Below are 17852 nucleotides of genomic sequence, written 5' to 3'. Positions count from 1 at the left end.
CAAAAAATCTTAACATTTGTATGGAGACACAAAAGACCCCGAATAGCCAAAGCAGTCTTGAGGGAAACAAAAGGAGCTGGAGGAATCTGACTCCCTGACTTCAGACTATACTACAAAGCTACAATAATCAAGACAATATGGTACTGGCACAAAAACAGAAACATAGATCAATGGAACAAGATAGAAAGCCCAGAGATAAACCTATGCACCTATGGTCAACCAATCTATGACAAAGGAGGCAAGAATATACAATGGAGAAAAGACAGTCTCTTCAATAAGTGGTGCTGGGAAAACTGGACAGCTACATGTAAAAGAATGAAATTAGAACACTCCCTAACACCATACACAAAAATAAACTCAAAATGGATTTGAGACCTAAATGTAAGACCGGAAACCATAAAATTCTTAGAGGAAAACATAGGAAGAACACTCTTTGACATAAATCACAGCAAGATCTTTTTTGATCCACCTCCTAGAGTAATGGAAATAAAAACAAAAATAAACAAATGGGAGCTAATGGAACTTCAAAGCTTTTGCACAGCAAAGGAAACCATAAACAAGACGAAAAGACAACCCTCAGAAGGGGAGAAAATATTTGCAAATGATCTCCAATATATATAAACAGCTCATACAGCTCAATATTAAAATAACAAACAACCCAATACAAAAATGGGCAGAAAACCTAAATAGACATTTCTCCAAAGAAGACATACAGATGGCCAAGAAGCACATGAAAAGCTGCTCAACATCACTAATTATTAGAGAAATGCAAATCAAAACTACAATGAGGTATCACCTAACACCAGTTAGAATGGGCATCATAGAAAATGTACAAGAAATAAATGCTGGAGAGGGTGTGGAGAAAAGGGAACCTTCTTGCACAGTTGGTGGGAATGCAAATTGATACAGCCACTATGGAGAACAGTATGGAGGTCCCTTAAAAAACTAAAAATAGAATTACCATATGATCCAGCATTCCCACTACTGGGCCTATACCCAGAGAAAACTGTAATTCAAAAGGACACATGCACCCCAATGTCCTTGCAGCACTATTTACAATAGCCAGGTCATGGAAGCAACCTAAATGCCCATCAACAGACGAATGGATAAAGAAGATGTGGTACATATATACGATGGAATATTACTCAGCCATAAAAGGGACGAAATTGGGTCATTTGTTGAGACGTGGATGGATCTAGAGACTGTCATACAGAGTGAAGGAAGTCAGAAAGAGAAAAACAAATACCATATATTAACGCATATATGTGGAACCTAGAAAAATGGTACAGATGAACCGGTTTGCAGGGCAGAAATTGAGACACAGATGTAGAGAACAAACGTATGGACACCAAGGGGGGAAGCGGCAGGGGGTGTGGGTGGGGATGGGATGAATTGGGCGATTGGGATTGACATGTATATACTGATGTGCATAAAATTGATGACTAATAAGAACCTGCTGTATAAAAATATAAATTAAAAAATAAATTAAAAAAATAAAAATTACATTGCTTCAAAGCACCACACTGCTCATAAGCACTCATCTGAATCTTTTATTTATGTAAGTATATTGAAGATTATCCCAAGAGGATAAAATATTCAGGTTTTTTTGTGTTTTTCTTTCACCTTGATCAATATTTACCTTGGAAATGTTGGATAACTTGGGGCCATCCACTTAATTATTTTTTTTCATGTTTCAGTAAATCCTGTTCTATAAATGTTTCTTTCCTTTTCTTTCTCCCATGTAAATAACCCTTCTATTGTCAAGTTATTTCCCAACAGATCTATATTCAGAATTTCATAGTAGGTAGGTTTTAAATAATATCCTGATTTTTAACTCTTTGATTATAAGGCCTAAAACCAATCACGGACTAGCAACATTTTCTTCCTCAAAAAAAGCATTGATCAATGTTCCAATCTAAAGTTCTAGTTACCTATTTCAATCTTTGAAAAAGATGATATTTGATTCCAGAATATTCAGAATATGAGAGAAAATGATTAAAGCTATATCAGGGCCTATGTGTATGAATTATACCAAATTCTTCTAATATTTTGTCACCACAGATGTGTTTGGACATTTTCAAAAGAATTTAGGAGATTGAGGTGATAGCCAGGTATAAAAGAGTAAGATTCTGGAATAGAAAAAACTGTTGGAGAAGCTTCTTTCTAAAGCATTCTTTGATGTTTTCCCAAAGTAAACTGCGTAAGTTTAGTAGGAAATATATATATACATACTAAAATTGTCATTAGGTTATTTTAACTTGGTTAATTGTAAATGGCATATTTTTGATGCACATGAGTAGTTAAGAATACTGCCACTTGGTTGCCTTTGTTTAGAATAAAAAGAGCGACAGAAATAGAAATGTGTTTTGCTACAAAGATAGACCAGATATTTAAATAGTCACATGGGCTTTCTGCTGTACCGAGGAAGTCCACTTTGTGTGATGGACTCTAATTAGTGCAGCTACCTTATTGAGGCACCCAAAGCCAAGTACATGATTGAGAGCAAATACAGACACTGCTAATCATACACATTTAGAATTCGTTTTAGTGTCCTTTAAATGATACAATTATAACACTATACCTTTCATCCCCAAAACCTGTAGTGAGGAACTTTTGTCAAAAGGATTTCTAAATTGACTGTAAAAGTCAAGTCTGGCTTAAACAATTTTTCATCAATATATGTATAGTTTTAAAAATAATTTCCAATATGTATTCATTAGGGCAACTATAATCTCTTACAGGACTGAATTGTGTGCTTGACTTTCTTACCTAAATTTTTAGTTCAAGTTCACCTTTCATTCTGGTAGAATTTATCTAACTGCTCAACCACCCCTCACAGTTGAAAGGAATTGTGTGCTGGAGCTAACTCCTTAAGAATTATAAGTTCAAATGAAAGAAGGCTTCCAATCAGCAAAGACAGAGCTTGGAGAACACAAACCAAGTAGAGAAGGCAGGATTCTTTCCCTTATGGATTTATACCAGTCTTCTTTGCATTAGCACTAGATATTCCTTGGTGAGTTGTTTGGTTGGTTGGTTTCTAAGCTGATCTACAGCTTAGAAATATATTAAGTACATTCAATATTGAATAGCTTGACAAATGACAGCCAGCATGGGTTTTCCCTTTTCTTGAGTCTTCTCCACAGTAAAAGCAAATGTGAACTGTGTTCCTAACAAAGGGAGGTAGGAAATGAGGGAGAAAAAAGCCCCTAAAAAATGGTGATCAAAAAATAGAGGCAAGATCCTCGTGTGGTCTCATTCATTTGCTATCTCTTCCTCCCAGTTCTCTGACCTATGTTGCTAGTAATGATTGGTTTTTTACACCTGGAGATCACAAAACCCTGGTGTGAGGTCCAGCCTGCGGAGTTATGTGTGAGTATCCGAGCTGCTCATTCATCAGGAGCTGAAGTTTTCCCTAGCTTAGTCAACTCTTGTCTCCCCAATGAGGTGGCAGTTTTCAAGGGCCAGTAATAAGAGATGTATATTTTCACTATGCTTCACATAGATAAAGACAGAAGTCAGACACATACTATATTAAAATATCAGAAGAGTGCTGAGGTGCCAGTAACCAGAAAGTTCCTTTTTAACTTGGAAGCTAGTGTATGTTTCATACCAAAAAATTCCTCCAGTTCCTTGAAGTACCTTCAGTGAATTACCAGTGTATTAGCCTTGCTACCTCTTGGTAAGCATCCATCTGTCACAACAAATCCATACACTTCTTTACAGCCCTACAATCTGCATTTGGAAGAAGAGAGTCAGCTCTTCCAGAAGGATGGAAGAAACCATGAGGAGGTTTTAGTAATAACAGTAACCTGATATTTTGAAACTCTAAGGTCCTGATTTTCAGCCTTCCACCTAACAGTAAAATTAAAGCTAGCCCCCAGTAATAAACTGATATTTCTTTAATCATATTATATAGATTGTGAGTGATTCAAAATCAGAAACCAGGTCTTGTTAATAGTGTGTCCATACACTAACATCACTGTTTAACACATAGTAGGTCTGTAATAATTATTGTTGAATTGAACTGAGTTTGCTCACACTCAGCACCAAAAATGATTTTTCAACTTGGATAATTTAGTGTACCTTTGCATTCTGTGGTTGCACTTCATTTAGCCAGCAGAATTTTATTTAGGAGACAGAGAATAAATTATACTGAAACTTTCTTTCAAGTGGAATTGAATTTACTTCACAAAATCATCATTTTTTAATCTGAGCATTCTACAAAGGGTGACCCTAATGAGAAGGAAAAAACACCACAGCATCCTTGAATATAGATCAAAAACTCAAGTCATCCATTGAAACAGGACCCTGTAGAGATTGGTGCTGTGATTGGAGATTACTATAATATTACCTTTCTTAGAAAGTAGGAAATCTAATTACCTTCGTTTCTCACATTTGAGCCATACTACAAATGAGTTGTGTCCAGGTACAGAAAAAACAACAATATTTTATTTATAATCTTATTTTTAGCTTTTGATCTACAAATTCGGGTTCTAGATTTGTTTAAAAGATCATGGGTTTTATAGATGCTCATATGTAAATTAATCTATTGTTTGCTTACTTTTTGTTTTCCATTGTATGGCCCTCCTCATAAATACAGAACAGGTCATTACATGAAAAATATAAGATCTTGCATTTTTTCCTTGTTCTCTCTTAAAAATCTATTTCTAATATTGCATTCCCCATTGGACTACTTCATAAGGGCATGAGAGGGGGAAAAGAAAAGACAGAGGAAAAAAAAGAAAGACAAAAGAGACTGGATCTCACCACTAGAATTCACCATAAAAATCTCAAAGTGTAACAGAATTCTTACAAAATTTCCTAGACCAGTTCTTTAGGGAATTGAGATCTCCTATGAAAAATATGGCGATTGGGAAAGGCAGGGACAAGATGTGGGAAAATAGTAAATAAGTGCAGCAAAAACAGGTTCTGAGGAATACACATAATTTTGTCTGCTTTAGATCACAATAGAATTTTTAATAAATAAATTTCTTTTCTTTTTTGTTTTTTTTTTGTAAAGACACTTTTTTGAAACAGTAGATTTAGCCCAGTCATTTGTGTCATTTTTAATAAACTGTCTTTTTTTTTTGATTGTTTGTTTTTCATAACTGTAAATGTTTTAGATTTGAGTCTCTTGGACATTGTCTTTAGAGTTCATTCGGATCAATAACGGTTCATGCACTGAACTGTGTATTGAATTTATTGTGTTAACTGTTGTTGTGTGGTTGAAGGGAGATTTGTAAGAGTTGTAGTGGTTTAGGTGCTCATGCTCAATAGCAGGCATGGGCAGGTGGCTTTCCATGGGTGTGTCTCCTGTAATCTCATCATCCACATTAATGATTTCAACAGTCCTCGTTGGGGCATGATGGTTTTGCCGATGGTGCTGCTTCCTCATCTTGTAGAAAATGACCAGCATCACTGCAGCCATGAGTGTGATGGCCACAAAACAGCCAATGATGATTTTGGTAGTCTTCATGACTTCATCGATTCCTGGGATCCCACTGTTTATATCAGTCACGGGGATGGTGAAAGTTTTTTCTGTTGACCTTGTGCTCTGTGGCGTGAGAGAGGTGGTCACGTTGGTGGTCTCCCAGTCGATCACCGGAGTGGGACCCACATTGTTATCTGTGGTCCTTGCCTCATCCTGAGAAGGTTCCATAGTCTCTACTGTGACGGTTGAAAAGTACGAGAAGGGAGTAGTGTTTGCTGCAGTAACATTCAGGGTGGCCGAAGCAGTGGTATTTCCAACAGAATTACTCACCATACATGTGTACATGCCTGTATCTTGCACAGTTACATTCGTGAAGTTTAACGTCCCATCGCTGAGCACGGCTATCCGCACTTTGTACGCCCCATGTGTCATGACTGTTCCGTTTGGAGTAATCCAAGATACAGAAGTCAGGGACGTGGAGGCCCGACATTTCAGCTCAGCTGCCATGCCTTCAGTGACATTGAGGTCTGCTGGGGGCTCCACAATGACAGGAGCATAGCATGTGAAATAATTCTGGTCAAGCTCCCCAATGTACCTCCCTTTCAGATTGGGAGGCGTGTTACACCGGGCACAGCAAGCTGTGTTGGAGGGGGCCATGTCTTTTATCCACCAGCTGAGCCACAGTATGTCACAGTTACAGTTCCAGGGGTTGTGATGTAAGTGTATCCGTTCTAGATGATGCAAGGGTGTGAAGAGGTCATGAGGCAGTAATGTTAGATTGTTGTGTGCCAGGTTGATCTCCACCAGTGACTGAAGGTTATCAAAGGCATTCCGTTCAATCACTTGAATCTGGGACTGTATCATCCACAGTTTTTGAAGGTGCATCAACCCCTGGAAAGAGCCAGGCCTGATGGCAGACAGATGATTCCCAGAAAGATCCAGCTCATCTAGTTTTATGAGCGGCGTGAGGTTAGGGATTTCTCGGAGGTTGCACATGGCAAGGTTCAAATACCTCAAGTTGGACAGACCTTCAAAGGCACCTTCTGAGATATACGAAAGCCTTTTTAATTCCCCTAAGTCTAGTCGGCGCAAAGAAGGGATTCTGTTAAAAGCATAAGAAGGGATGCTTTCGATGGGGTTGTTTCGCAACCAGAGCTCCTTCAGTTTAGACAAATATACAAAAGCTCCATTTGGGATGGTCGTAAGACGATTGTCAAAGAGTTCCAGGGTGTTGAGGTTTGCCAGACCATTGAAGGCCCCAATTTCAATTGTTCTGATATGATTCCTACTCAACTGTAGGATTTCCAGGTGCCTCAAGTGTTTGAAGCTATTCACTTTGATGATCTGGATTTGGTTCTCATGGAGGTTCAGCAGCCGGGTGTTGGTGGAGATGCCATCTGGAACCTCACGTAGGTTTTTCCGAACGCAAATCACCTTGCTGAACTGGTTGCTGCAGGAGCAGACGGAAGGGCAGGTTTGAGCCCGCACCAGACCAGCCACCACAAGAAGTTGAAGAGCCAGCAGCACCACAAGCAGGGGGTCAAATAAGGCCCTGTTAAACCTAGGACCTATCATTATCTGCTGTGGATGTAAGGTCATCTTGTTCAACATTCATAATTTATCTGGTGTTGGTCCTTCTGGAGTTCTAATAATCTGCAATACAATGAGAGCAAAAAAGAGTATTAGATCTCCTCCAGATGTCTTTCTGGAGTCACTGTATGTAGTGTCATTTATTAAGCGATGTGGCTCATTTTTATAGAGAAGTGTTTTTGTACTTTGAGTCAGCAGCCATCCACAGCCTATTCCATCAGATGTGCAATCACAGAGCAATGGAAGAATGAGGTAGAGGGCCTTACTGTAGTGTTTACCAACCAAGTCTGAGCTGAATGCATGAGGACATATGAAATGTACCCCACAATTAGGCTCAATGTCCAGACCAGATTGGAAAAGTTCAGAAAATAAAATTGGGGTGGGGGCTATACCAATAAACTAAAAATTCCCTCGCAAAATTATTAATACCTGGCATTTTATTGAGGATTAGTCTATGTGCCAGGCACCACAGGCTATGGAGTTCACAAACAATCCTATCCAAGAATGGCTACATAACTTGCAGGGCTCAAGGCAAAATGAAAACGTGGGATGTCTTGTTAAAAATTATTAAGAATTGCAAATCAGTTACAGTAGGGCATGAAGCCAAGCATGGGCCCTTCTGAGTATGGGGCCCTTTGTAATTACACAGGCTGCATGCCCTGATCCTTTCTTATCCTTACAGCATTCCTCTGAGGAAGGAACTGTTACAGACTCCATTTTCAAGATGAAGAAATTTAATAGTAGGGGAAGTAACATGCATGCAGTCACATGGTCAGTAAGTACAGAACCAGGGCTTAGACGGTCAGCTCATCAGTCCAGGAGAATATGATCTCAAGAACTCCATGAAAAAGTTTCTGCAAGAATGATGGCAAAAGCAAAATATTTTTCACAATTAATTTTGTTAAAATACCTTTCCTTTGGGGGTGACCTGAGCTGTAAACACTGGCAACTTATCATATAGTTCCTGTGAAAATACACTGAAATAATGACATGTACAAATATACATAAATTTCTAGAGATGTTCATATACAAAAACTCATGACAACAGAGCCAACTGCTACCCATAGGTAGATATACCACAAATTAAATCACACCCCATGAAACATAATGTTTACGCACAGAAAAAAATCTTAGTATAACTGTATTATATATGTATTATGTCCCTACTCTTACTGATTTTAAGTAGATTTCTGGGAAGGAAATAAAACAACTCACTTCCTGCAGCTCTTCTGGCACAAAGAGGAATTCCAATGCTTGTGTTACTCAGTATAAACCCCACTCAACTGGCTTATCATGGATTGGGCACCTGTGTAATGACCTCTCCCAAATTTCTCATCTCAATAAACAGTGCCTCTTCTGTGAATCTCCTGGGAAGAAAAAAAAGTGTGGAGGCTCACCATATCCAATTCAAAAAGGCACTAAGACAATAATTTAGTATTTATTACGTGTCACCTTGGGCAGGTTACTTATCCTCTCCATGGCTCAATCTTATTTGCAAAATGGGAATGACATAATTACATAACCCTTAGTGTTACTGTCAGAATAAAATTAGTTAATGTTCATAAGGGCTTAGAATAATGCCTTCCATATGGAAAGAACTCAATAATATTAGATATTATTATTATTACTACTACTGTATTGTTGTTTCCCTTAGCCAGACATTTTGCTAAGTACTGAGCATACAAAGGTGAAGAATATAATCCTCATCCTTGAGGGAATTATAATTCAGAAGGTAAGACAGATAGGCAAACAGATGAAACAAAATAATGTATGTTCATTGCTCTGAGGCCAAGCCACATTGGTAGGAGGGAGCTGAAGTCAGAGTAACTCAATCTGTGCTGGTAAATCAGGAGATTTTCAAAGAGGAGGGTCACCTGATTTAGATTTTGTAAAAGAAATTGATAAAGAAAAGAAAGAAGAGCAGAGGGACCAGGCTGAGCTAAGACAAGGAAACGTGAAGGATGCTAGTACAACCAAAGCACCATAAAAATTCCTCTGTGGTGGGAGAACGGAAAGCCTGGGGAAGAGAATGGGAAAGAAGCTGGGATAAGATCGGGTCCAGACTGAAGAGTTGGTTACGCCAAACTTAAGAGTCCCCGTTTTATCCTACAGGCGACATATTCTGTTTATACAAAGAAATGCTATCATGAGCTTTGTTTTTAAGAATGATAATGTTAGATTAACAGGGAGACAGAAAAGTTTTGGAAGAAACCAGCAGCAAGGAGAAAAATTAGGAAGATCCTCCAGCTGCTCCAAGTGAGCCTTAGAGAAAAGTCAATTCCAGAGACAAGTGGACTTTTTTGGTCATCTCTTGCATGCCTACCATTCAAGGTCTTGAGGAGAGAAGGGCCGTCTGTCTCCTCTTTAGGAGTATAACCCTTCTACCAGTGGTGAGATTCTCAATGTTAATTAACATTTGTAAATAACTCCATCTTCATAGAGTACACAAGACAGAGAAGAGGCTCTTTTCCTATAAAAAGAGATTCTTCACTCAGTAAATGTATCTGCCATTAGCAGCCCTCCAATATACACCCACATTCACAGAACGGCAGAAAAGGACCTGAATCTCAAGAAGGTGAGGTTTAAAGTCATAGATGCTTTCTGGCTTCAGAGGCTTGTTTTGGTCTCCTTCCCTATGGCAGCAAAGAAATTTGACCACTGGGTGCTGAGTTGTTACTCTTTCTTCCAGCCTTCTGTGGCAAACTGACTTGCTGCCTTTCTCCGGGCTCCTGCAGCTCTAGGTTGACTTTTCACACCATTCAGTACTACGATCATTTGTCCCTGGGTCTGTTTCCTGCACTACCTTTTGAGCTCCCTGAGGACAGTGGCCATGTCTCATGGTCTCTTCTTAGCCTCCTGACGGCACAGTACCTGGTATAGTGATGTGTACCAATGTATTTAATCATGCCTTTTATTTTCTGTATTTTCTGATGTTTTGATACGGGGCTGTGCTTATCCTGGAGAGACTGCCCCTCCAAGGGCTAGCTAATTCCTAGAGATAGTAAAGGACGGGCTCACAGGCATGCCTTTCATATTCAAGGCAACCATTATGAAGCCAGTACACCAATCATTTCCTTTATCAGTTTTTACAGGGCTCTTTACACTTGAGCCACTATCCCTCTGCCCTCATCATCCCAGGGCTAGATACCAGGCAACTGGGATAGCTCCTGTGTTCCAGAACCCACCGAAATTATTCATACCACAACAATGTGGCTGGCAGGCTTCTCACCCTGAGTTAGATTGGGAGTTTTCCTTCATTGTAAGTTTAAACACAACCGTAAAAACCCTTGTAGATTTCTATTTTAAGTAGAATCTTATTTAAATTGCCAGTGATCATGACCACAGAAAATCTGTCATTCATGTGATTCAGTATTTTCATTGCATATGTTCCCCTTTCCCCAAAACACACTTCTGAAGGTAAGAGGGAATTTTTAAAAAGAAAGAAAGAAAGAAAAAAGAACAGCACATAAAATCTCTAATATATTAATTGATAGATGCTTTTAGGATTGGGGTCATAGGGCCCTACTCCTCCATCCCTCCTCCCACCTCCCACCCCATGACTCTCTCTAGAATCCTAGGGTCTCTGGCAACAGAGGTCAAAATAACTGGTTGACTGGAAATCGCACAAAAGTGAAAAAGATACGTCCTTATTCTGCCATTTGCTACCTTTATCCCTTTAAAATATGAAATAACAAAGGCAGCCATGTCCGGTGGTCAGAGAAAAGGCTCATGAAGACTTTGAATTTATATGCCTGCTTTAACCCCCATGACCCTACAATTGGGAAAGTTACTTCACCTGTCTATAGCTTACTTTCCGCATTTGTAAAAGGGAAACAACAGAGTTACTTACTCAAAAGGCTTTTGTTAGCACTGTCACATAATACAGATAAAGTTACTGGCTCATAATAAGTAATAAATATTTACTACATTTTAAAATAAAAAGTGATGGGAGCTTCTTCCTCTTATATAAGATAGGAATAACACTAATACTTATTATTCAAAGTTGTGGTAAGGATGAACTGGAATGACCAGAAACATACTATCAGTAAATTATCAGAAACATACTATCAGTAAAACATACCGAAATATGATACATTGCTCTTAATCGTAGAGTATGTGTGTCTCCCCGTTTTCAATCCCCGGGTTGTTTTATTTTCTATTTCTTGCTTACTTCAAGGTCTTTTTGCTATTGCAATTAATGAGATTGCCTGTAAATCAGTCATAAGTAACAATTTATGAACTATAGTTGGTTCAAAGCTAATTTATAACCTGCCGCAAATAAAGCTTGGTACATGCGCTGAATCGAGTAAACTACTATCAACAAAAGGTTTTCTATTTTAAAATCTGAATTATGTTACTTTCTATCGAAAGCCAGGTTTCAATATCTCTTTCAGAAGATGTTTTTATCACATCAAAAGGAAATCAATTTAAAAGTACACACTTCCATTACGATGTCATCTCATAGCATTTATTTACAAATGGATCTGTGTGGGTTTTGAATTATACTATAATACTTTTAGCCTTGTCCCAGAGGATATCCTGACTTTTTGTCAACAGACCTTTCTTCTTTCCTTACCTATGCTTCAGGACACAGAAGGAGCTGAAGGAGGGAGAGTAGCTAATGGGGATGCTTTATTTAGCACAGTACCATTGCTAAGTCAGCATAGGCTGTTGTCTAGACAATGGAACTAGTTTGCAAGCAAGGTGGGAGAAAGATACATTTAGTTAACCACAATCAGCCCTCCCATCTCAACAGACCACATATTCACAATCACATGTATCTGCAACAAACCCCCCTAAACATTGAGAAGCAAAACCCCACATTTAGAAAGGAGACTGAGACCTCCACACCATACCTCACCATCAACATCAAATTGACTTAGCTCTGCCACGGTCTCTATCAGCATCTCTATCCTCTTCTGAAATTCTCCTGCCAAAACAGTTTCATTGTCCTTAGAGAAACTTGCCCAAAGATCTATCAACTCTTTCAGGGAAAGCATTAACAGAAGTCTGTGCTCTAGGATTTTTTGAATCTTCTGCTTCACCTCGGTGTTTTCCCCACTCCTGGATCGCTGTATCATAATTCTTACCTGATCCTCATCAAGTTCCCACATTGAACGATTCTCCTAAAAATCAAACTTGCAGTTCTCGATAAATTCTGGCTTAATCTTCACCACTCCACCCATAGACTCTCCTGGACCTCTGTGGGGTGGTGCTTCCCCTTAGTAAGCAAAAAACTCAGCTCTGTCTTACCAACAGTTTGTGTTGGTGACATTTTCAGAATCAACTTTTTAAACAGAACTAAAGATGAGTTATTCACCTAAAATATGCTTGAGCTCTAATCTTTCTGTCTGTCTGTCTCTCTCTCTCTGAATTTGTTGCCAACCCAACATCCTACTCGCATACTCTTTCCGTAGAAAATTTTGTTCAGGAAGATTGACTTTCATTCTAAAAAAAAAAAAAAAAACACCACAAAACTATCTTATCTGCTTTGGGAGAGGCTGGCCCAACCTTGATTAGTTCATAGAACTTGGTTTAAGCTAGTACTAGGCAAACGTTTTCTGTAAAGGGCCAGATATAGGTCGTATGGTCTCCAGTAGCAACTACTCTACTCTGCCATTGTAGCTTGAAAGTAGTTCTAGACAAAGGTAAATGAATGTGCATGGCTATGTTCCAGTTAAACTATTTATGGGCGCTGAAATTTGAACTGTATATAATTTTCATATGTCTCAAAATTTTCTTAAAAATGTTTTCAACTATTTAAAAATTCCAAAACATTCTCAGCTCACAGGGCATTCAAAAACAGATGGTGGACTAACCTTTGGACTACAGTTTGCTGAGTTCTTGTCTAAATAAACATTGGTTGTAGCATTCCTATTGCCAGAGACTGATCAGGTCTGGGCATGTGACACAATTTGGCCAATGAGATGTGAGGAGAGGTCAGCTGAGGGGGTTCTGGGATTTTTTTTTTTTCTCCCACTAATATGAAGAAAGACAAGGGGAAGGAGTAGTTCTTTGTTCTGTTTCTGGGTATTGTTGTGGGTATAAGATATGGAGAGTTGCTGCAGCCATCTTGTGGCCAAGAAAGGAGGCAGCCTGAGGACAAAGCTGATGTGCTAAGGAAGGAAAACATGGAAAGAGGGGAAGAATTTGCATTTCTGATATTGTGACAAGCAGCTAAATAAATGAATCCTGTAACAGTTTTTCCTCTGTATTTTATTATTATGTGCAATAATCAATTCCTTACAGTATAAACAGTTCATTATTTTTCTGGTTACTTACAGCCAGACCTACCTGATGCTTTCATAGTCATTCTCCTCTCTATCTCTATTTCTCGCTATCTCCCACTTCCCCAAACCAAGAGCAAAGAAAAGGCAAATAATACAGAAAAATTCTGATTTCTTATACCATTATATACCTGAGACCTACCAAAGAGAACAAGGTAAGATGAGGCAAAATGATTTGCTTATAAGAAAGGAGGCGAGGCTCATCCCCACCTTGCTAAGAAGGCTTTCTATTGTGATCATTTCTCTGGATAGCTCTTTAAATTTTAAAGAGTGCTAGAATACACAGGAAAAGGAAAAGCAACAAACTAAATAACATCATTATCAAAGATAGCTCACTCCCCAAATCAAATTTATTTTACAACTATTTCCTAATATAGTTCATTATTTTTTCCCATTTGAAACACAGTTTTGCAAATCTGTTGAGCTTTCCTCCCTCATGCAGGAATATATGGCTCTGCACATTTACAGAGAAAGAAAATTTTTGTAAATACGCCCAGGGCTGACCCTCAAGGCAAATGTAATGGAAGTGATACAAGGCTTAAATGGCTGTAACCTGGGTACTGAACCTGTCAAGTCAACAGGAGGCTCTTTGGCTACATACACTGACCTTGCAATGTTTCTAGAAAAAGTTGGGATTTTTAAAAATTGATTTTTAAGGAAAGAAAAACCACCTGGATCTGCATTTTCACTTTTCTAGAAGACTTACCTAACTTATAGTAAAGGAATACATGTGTTTAGAAGTGACAAGATTACAATATCATTAGATAAGAAAAAGCAGTGAGTGGAGAGAAATATGTATTAATATGTATTAAGAAAAAACCATAACAACCCATGTGGCTAACATGTTGCTACGTTCTGGAGAGTATAAGAAGGGATAGAAAAGAGCTAAGGTGACCATGCCTTCTAGAACTTTACAAACTTATTGGAGCTGTAATACAAATGCATAGATACCTATCAAGAATAAAAAGTGTACATATGTGTATCTAGGTACTAATGTAAATCAGTGTATTTGATATTTAAATGCCATAAAACATTTAAATGTCATAGATAATCAGAAAAATTTTAAGAAGAGGGTTTGGGATTTTATGTAGGTCCTTAAAGGGATATAACCTTGCATTGAGGCAGGTGATGGAGGAAGGCATAGATGACTTGTCAAAGAAGAGGAGTAGGAGAGTGAAATAAAAGAAAAATGACTTAATGGAAGCAGAAGACTTACACAGCAGAATTTAGATAGTTAAGTTGGCCCAACTGAGGGGCAGTGAATGCCTGGTAGGAGAGTTTGGATTTGCTTCAATAAAGAAACTTAGGAAGACACTCCAGGCTCTTAAGCAGGAAGGGCATTGGTGAGAGCATTATTTTAGGAAGGCTCCATCCTTGTGCATAAAAGAAATTGGAAAGAGGAGTGGTTGATGGAAAAGGCAGATGACTTCAATAATCGACACCCCTAGCATTACTTTAGAACAGAATGGAACTGATCTTCAGTCTGATTATCTGACTACTCAGACATGTATAGCTTCAAATTAGTCATCCCTAGTTGAAATCCTGTAGAGCATGAAATGCCAGTGAAGGCAAAATTAGCTTCTGTATGTAGTCTCATTAAAAAATACTGGTTTACACAGAGGGAGCAGGGTATCACTTTTGAAACTCTGATGCACAAGTAAGGAAAGATGCATTTTTGATCTCTAATGCTGCTCATGTCCACATTGTAAATTATACAAAAAGGACTATGAAACACACATTCAGTTTTGGTTTCTTGAGGACATACTGTACTTTCCAACTTGAAACAATGTTGAAGCATAGAAAGACACCCAATCTATATCAGCAAAACCTAGTGGAACAAAAACCAGATTTAGAGTAAAATGAGGTGAGTTAGAAGGTTGGCCAAGTATTCTTTGGCATAACCATTCTTTGGTAAATTAGCTTTCTCTGAACTGCACCTTCCTAAGTGGGAGTGATGATAACATTAATAGACATTGAGAGAATTATATGAATTAAATGGTGTACCATATACTGAAAGAAAATCCCCAAACCTGCCCTGCACCTTCGTAAATGCCATTATCACACATCCAATTGCTCAAGGCAAAAATGTAAGGATCTTCCTTGACTTTTCTTTTTATTTACATTCAGCACAACCCTATTCATTAAAATACTGACTTTACTATTAAAATATAAATGGATCTATCTACTTTTCCTCATCTTCATTTCTAACTTGGACCACTGAAATACCCTCTTACCAGTTTCTTTACTTTTGCAATTGCTTCACCACAATTAATTCTTCATACAGCATCTAGAATGAAGTTTACAAATATAAATATGTTCATGTCATTCTTCAGCTGAAAATGCTCCTATTGACTTCATACCCTTTTAGAGCAAAATGTAAACTGTTTTGGCCTCCAACATATGATTATCTGATAGTTGCCTAATCTCTCTTATCTTTCAACTTCTCTTCATTTTGCCTTCTGTCTTCAACCATATTGAATTTTCTTTGTTCCTCAAATGCTCCAAGCCTTTTCCTTCCTCAGGACCTTTGCACTAAGGTTCCCTCTGCCTGCAACACCTGTCCTTTGGTTTTTGCATGTTGATATTCCTTTCATTCAAGACTCCCTTTAAATTTTACTTTCTCAGAAAATTCTTTCCTGATCACCCAGCCTAAAGCAGACCCTCCGTCACCATCAATCAGATTACCATTTTAACTGTCATCAGAGTACTTCTAATTTAATATTTTCCTCATATATTTCAATGTTTATTTTCTTACTGCCTGTCTCACCTGAGTGGAATGTTAAGTTCCTTGGAGGAGCGTCTTATCTACTCTAGTGATATTCTTCCAGAAAAATACTCATCAAACATTTGTTAAATGCACGAATGAAGGCATGAGTGTTCAAGCAGATGGAAGCACTTTGTAGATAATTAAGGCTATATGCTCACTGAGGACCTAAATAATATCATATTTACTAATTGATCCTTAGCATCTAGTAGAGTCCAACTCACATAATAGAAATTTCATTAATTTCTGGAATGATTCTTGTCCAGTTTTTAGTTATTTTCATAGAAGTCTTCCTACAGAGAAAAGGTGGAGAGAACAAAGCAATATAAAGTTCATTTCATTGTCTTCTTGCTCTCTTTGTTTATTTTTACTTTTTAAATTTTCTTTATTTTTTGGGAAGGAAAATCCTTCCTTATTTCTTTCTCTTTATCTATTCTTGTCAATAGCAGCCCTGTTTTAAGTTTGGCCAGACAATGCCCTCTGCTGTATGTGCCTAAAATAACACGATTGCCTTGAAAATTACAAGTAGATGATGCATTAAGTTGTTTCCATGATTGGTTTCACATGATACCCACATGTACTGCAGAACTAAGGAGGCTTGACTGCAGAACTAAGGAGGCTTGACTCAGCTTTTGGGTCCCTCCATTAGGTCAGACCACTCAGAGCAGAGAACAAGAATTCTTATAGACCGAAAGTCAAATCACCCTCAAATTTTCTTTAAAATGGAAGAGTCTCTTGATCATCACATTTCTGCTTCTAGAACACATTTGAACCATTAATTAGAAAATCCTTGGGTGAAAAATGTCTAATTCTTCCGTCATAATCGAAAAGAACAGCATGGATTAGGCAAGGTATTGGGGTAGGCGGTGGCAGCTCCAACTTTGTCTTAGCTACAGAAAGTCAAATCTACTTCATGTTAGGAAAGCAGACCTAGAAATATAGCTAAAGACTTGGCAAGGCTAAAAATAAAATTAATTTGTTTTTTCCCTGCTTGTTTAGCCTCACATGATGCAGGAGAGATAAGCATACCTGGTACATAGATTTGGCTGTTTATGAATTCTTTTGATCATGTTCACTTGCTGTGCTTGATTATTTATGAAGAAATGAAATATAGTTGACTACTTGTTTCTGGAACTAAAGGGTGGGATTTGAGGTGCCCAGGGCTATGTTTGCATTTTTATGATAGTTGCTTGCTGTGTTGGTTTAGTGAAATGCATAGCCAAGGAAAAAAGCTTAAAACCTCAAGTGACATATACTATTTGATATTTCACTCTTCAGGAAATGAAATCAGACAGTACCAATGATCGGAAATGTGCCTGTTTGTAACAATACCTGCATTCTCGTTTGCACTAATATTTTTAAGGCTGGAGCCCTCCCAATGCATTAAAACTTCACTTCTCTCCCTTTCCTTTTTGTTCTTTCTTTTTTCTTGGATTCAAGGTCCACCAAATGATTAATGTATGCATTTCCTTATCTCCAAAATTGGTGTTTTCTTTTTATACTATTCCTGAGGGAGATTTGCAAAGTAACACTTTACACACTTTGTGTAACAACACACAGGGACCTAGACAATAACTGTCCAAGAAAACATAACCCAACAATGGTTTCCCAGTGCTTACAGAATAAAGCCTAAATCTCTTGCATCCTCTACCCACTAGATGCCAGTAACACCCCCAATTGTGACAATCTACAGTGTCTCCAGATATTGCCAATGTCCCCTGGGAGGCAAATTTGCCCTCTTGAAAACTACTGCCTTAGTGCGATATGTAAGACACTCCCT

The 17852-nt window shown here is 38.2% G+C and overlaps 1 protein-coding gene across 2 annotated transcripts in view; it reads right to left on the bottom strand.

Moving 5' to 3' along the window:
• Positions 1-4204: 4204 nt before the first annotated feature.
• The window catches only part of LRRC4C (leucine rich repeat containing 4C), a 153042-nt gene continuing 139394 nt past the window's right edge, over positions 4205-17852 (bottom strand). For both annotated transcript variants that reach the window (XM_060157722.1, XM_060157723.1), the window contains one exon: positions 4205-7084. In XM_060157722.1, coding sequence (XP_060013705.1) covers positions 5120-7042 — 1923 coding nt within the window. In that variant the 5' untranslated portion in view covers positions 7043-7084 and the 3' untranslated portion in view covers positions 4205-5119. The remainder of the gene's footprint in view (positions 7085-17852) is intronic.

The sequence above is a fragment of the Lagenorhynchus albirostris genome, chromosome 9 (assembly GCF_949774975.1).
Source record: "Lagenorhynchus albirostris chromosome 9, mLagAlb1.1, whole genome shotgun sequence".
Taxonomy (NCBI): Eukaryota; Metazoa; Chordata; class Mammalia; order Artiodactyla; family Delphinidae; genus Lagenorhynchus; species Lagenorhynchus albirostris.
This window is presented reverse-complemented; position numbering and strand designations above follow the sequence as displayed.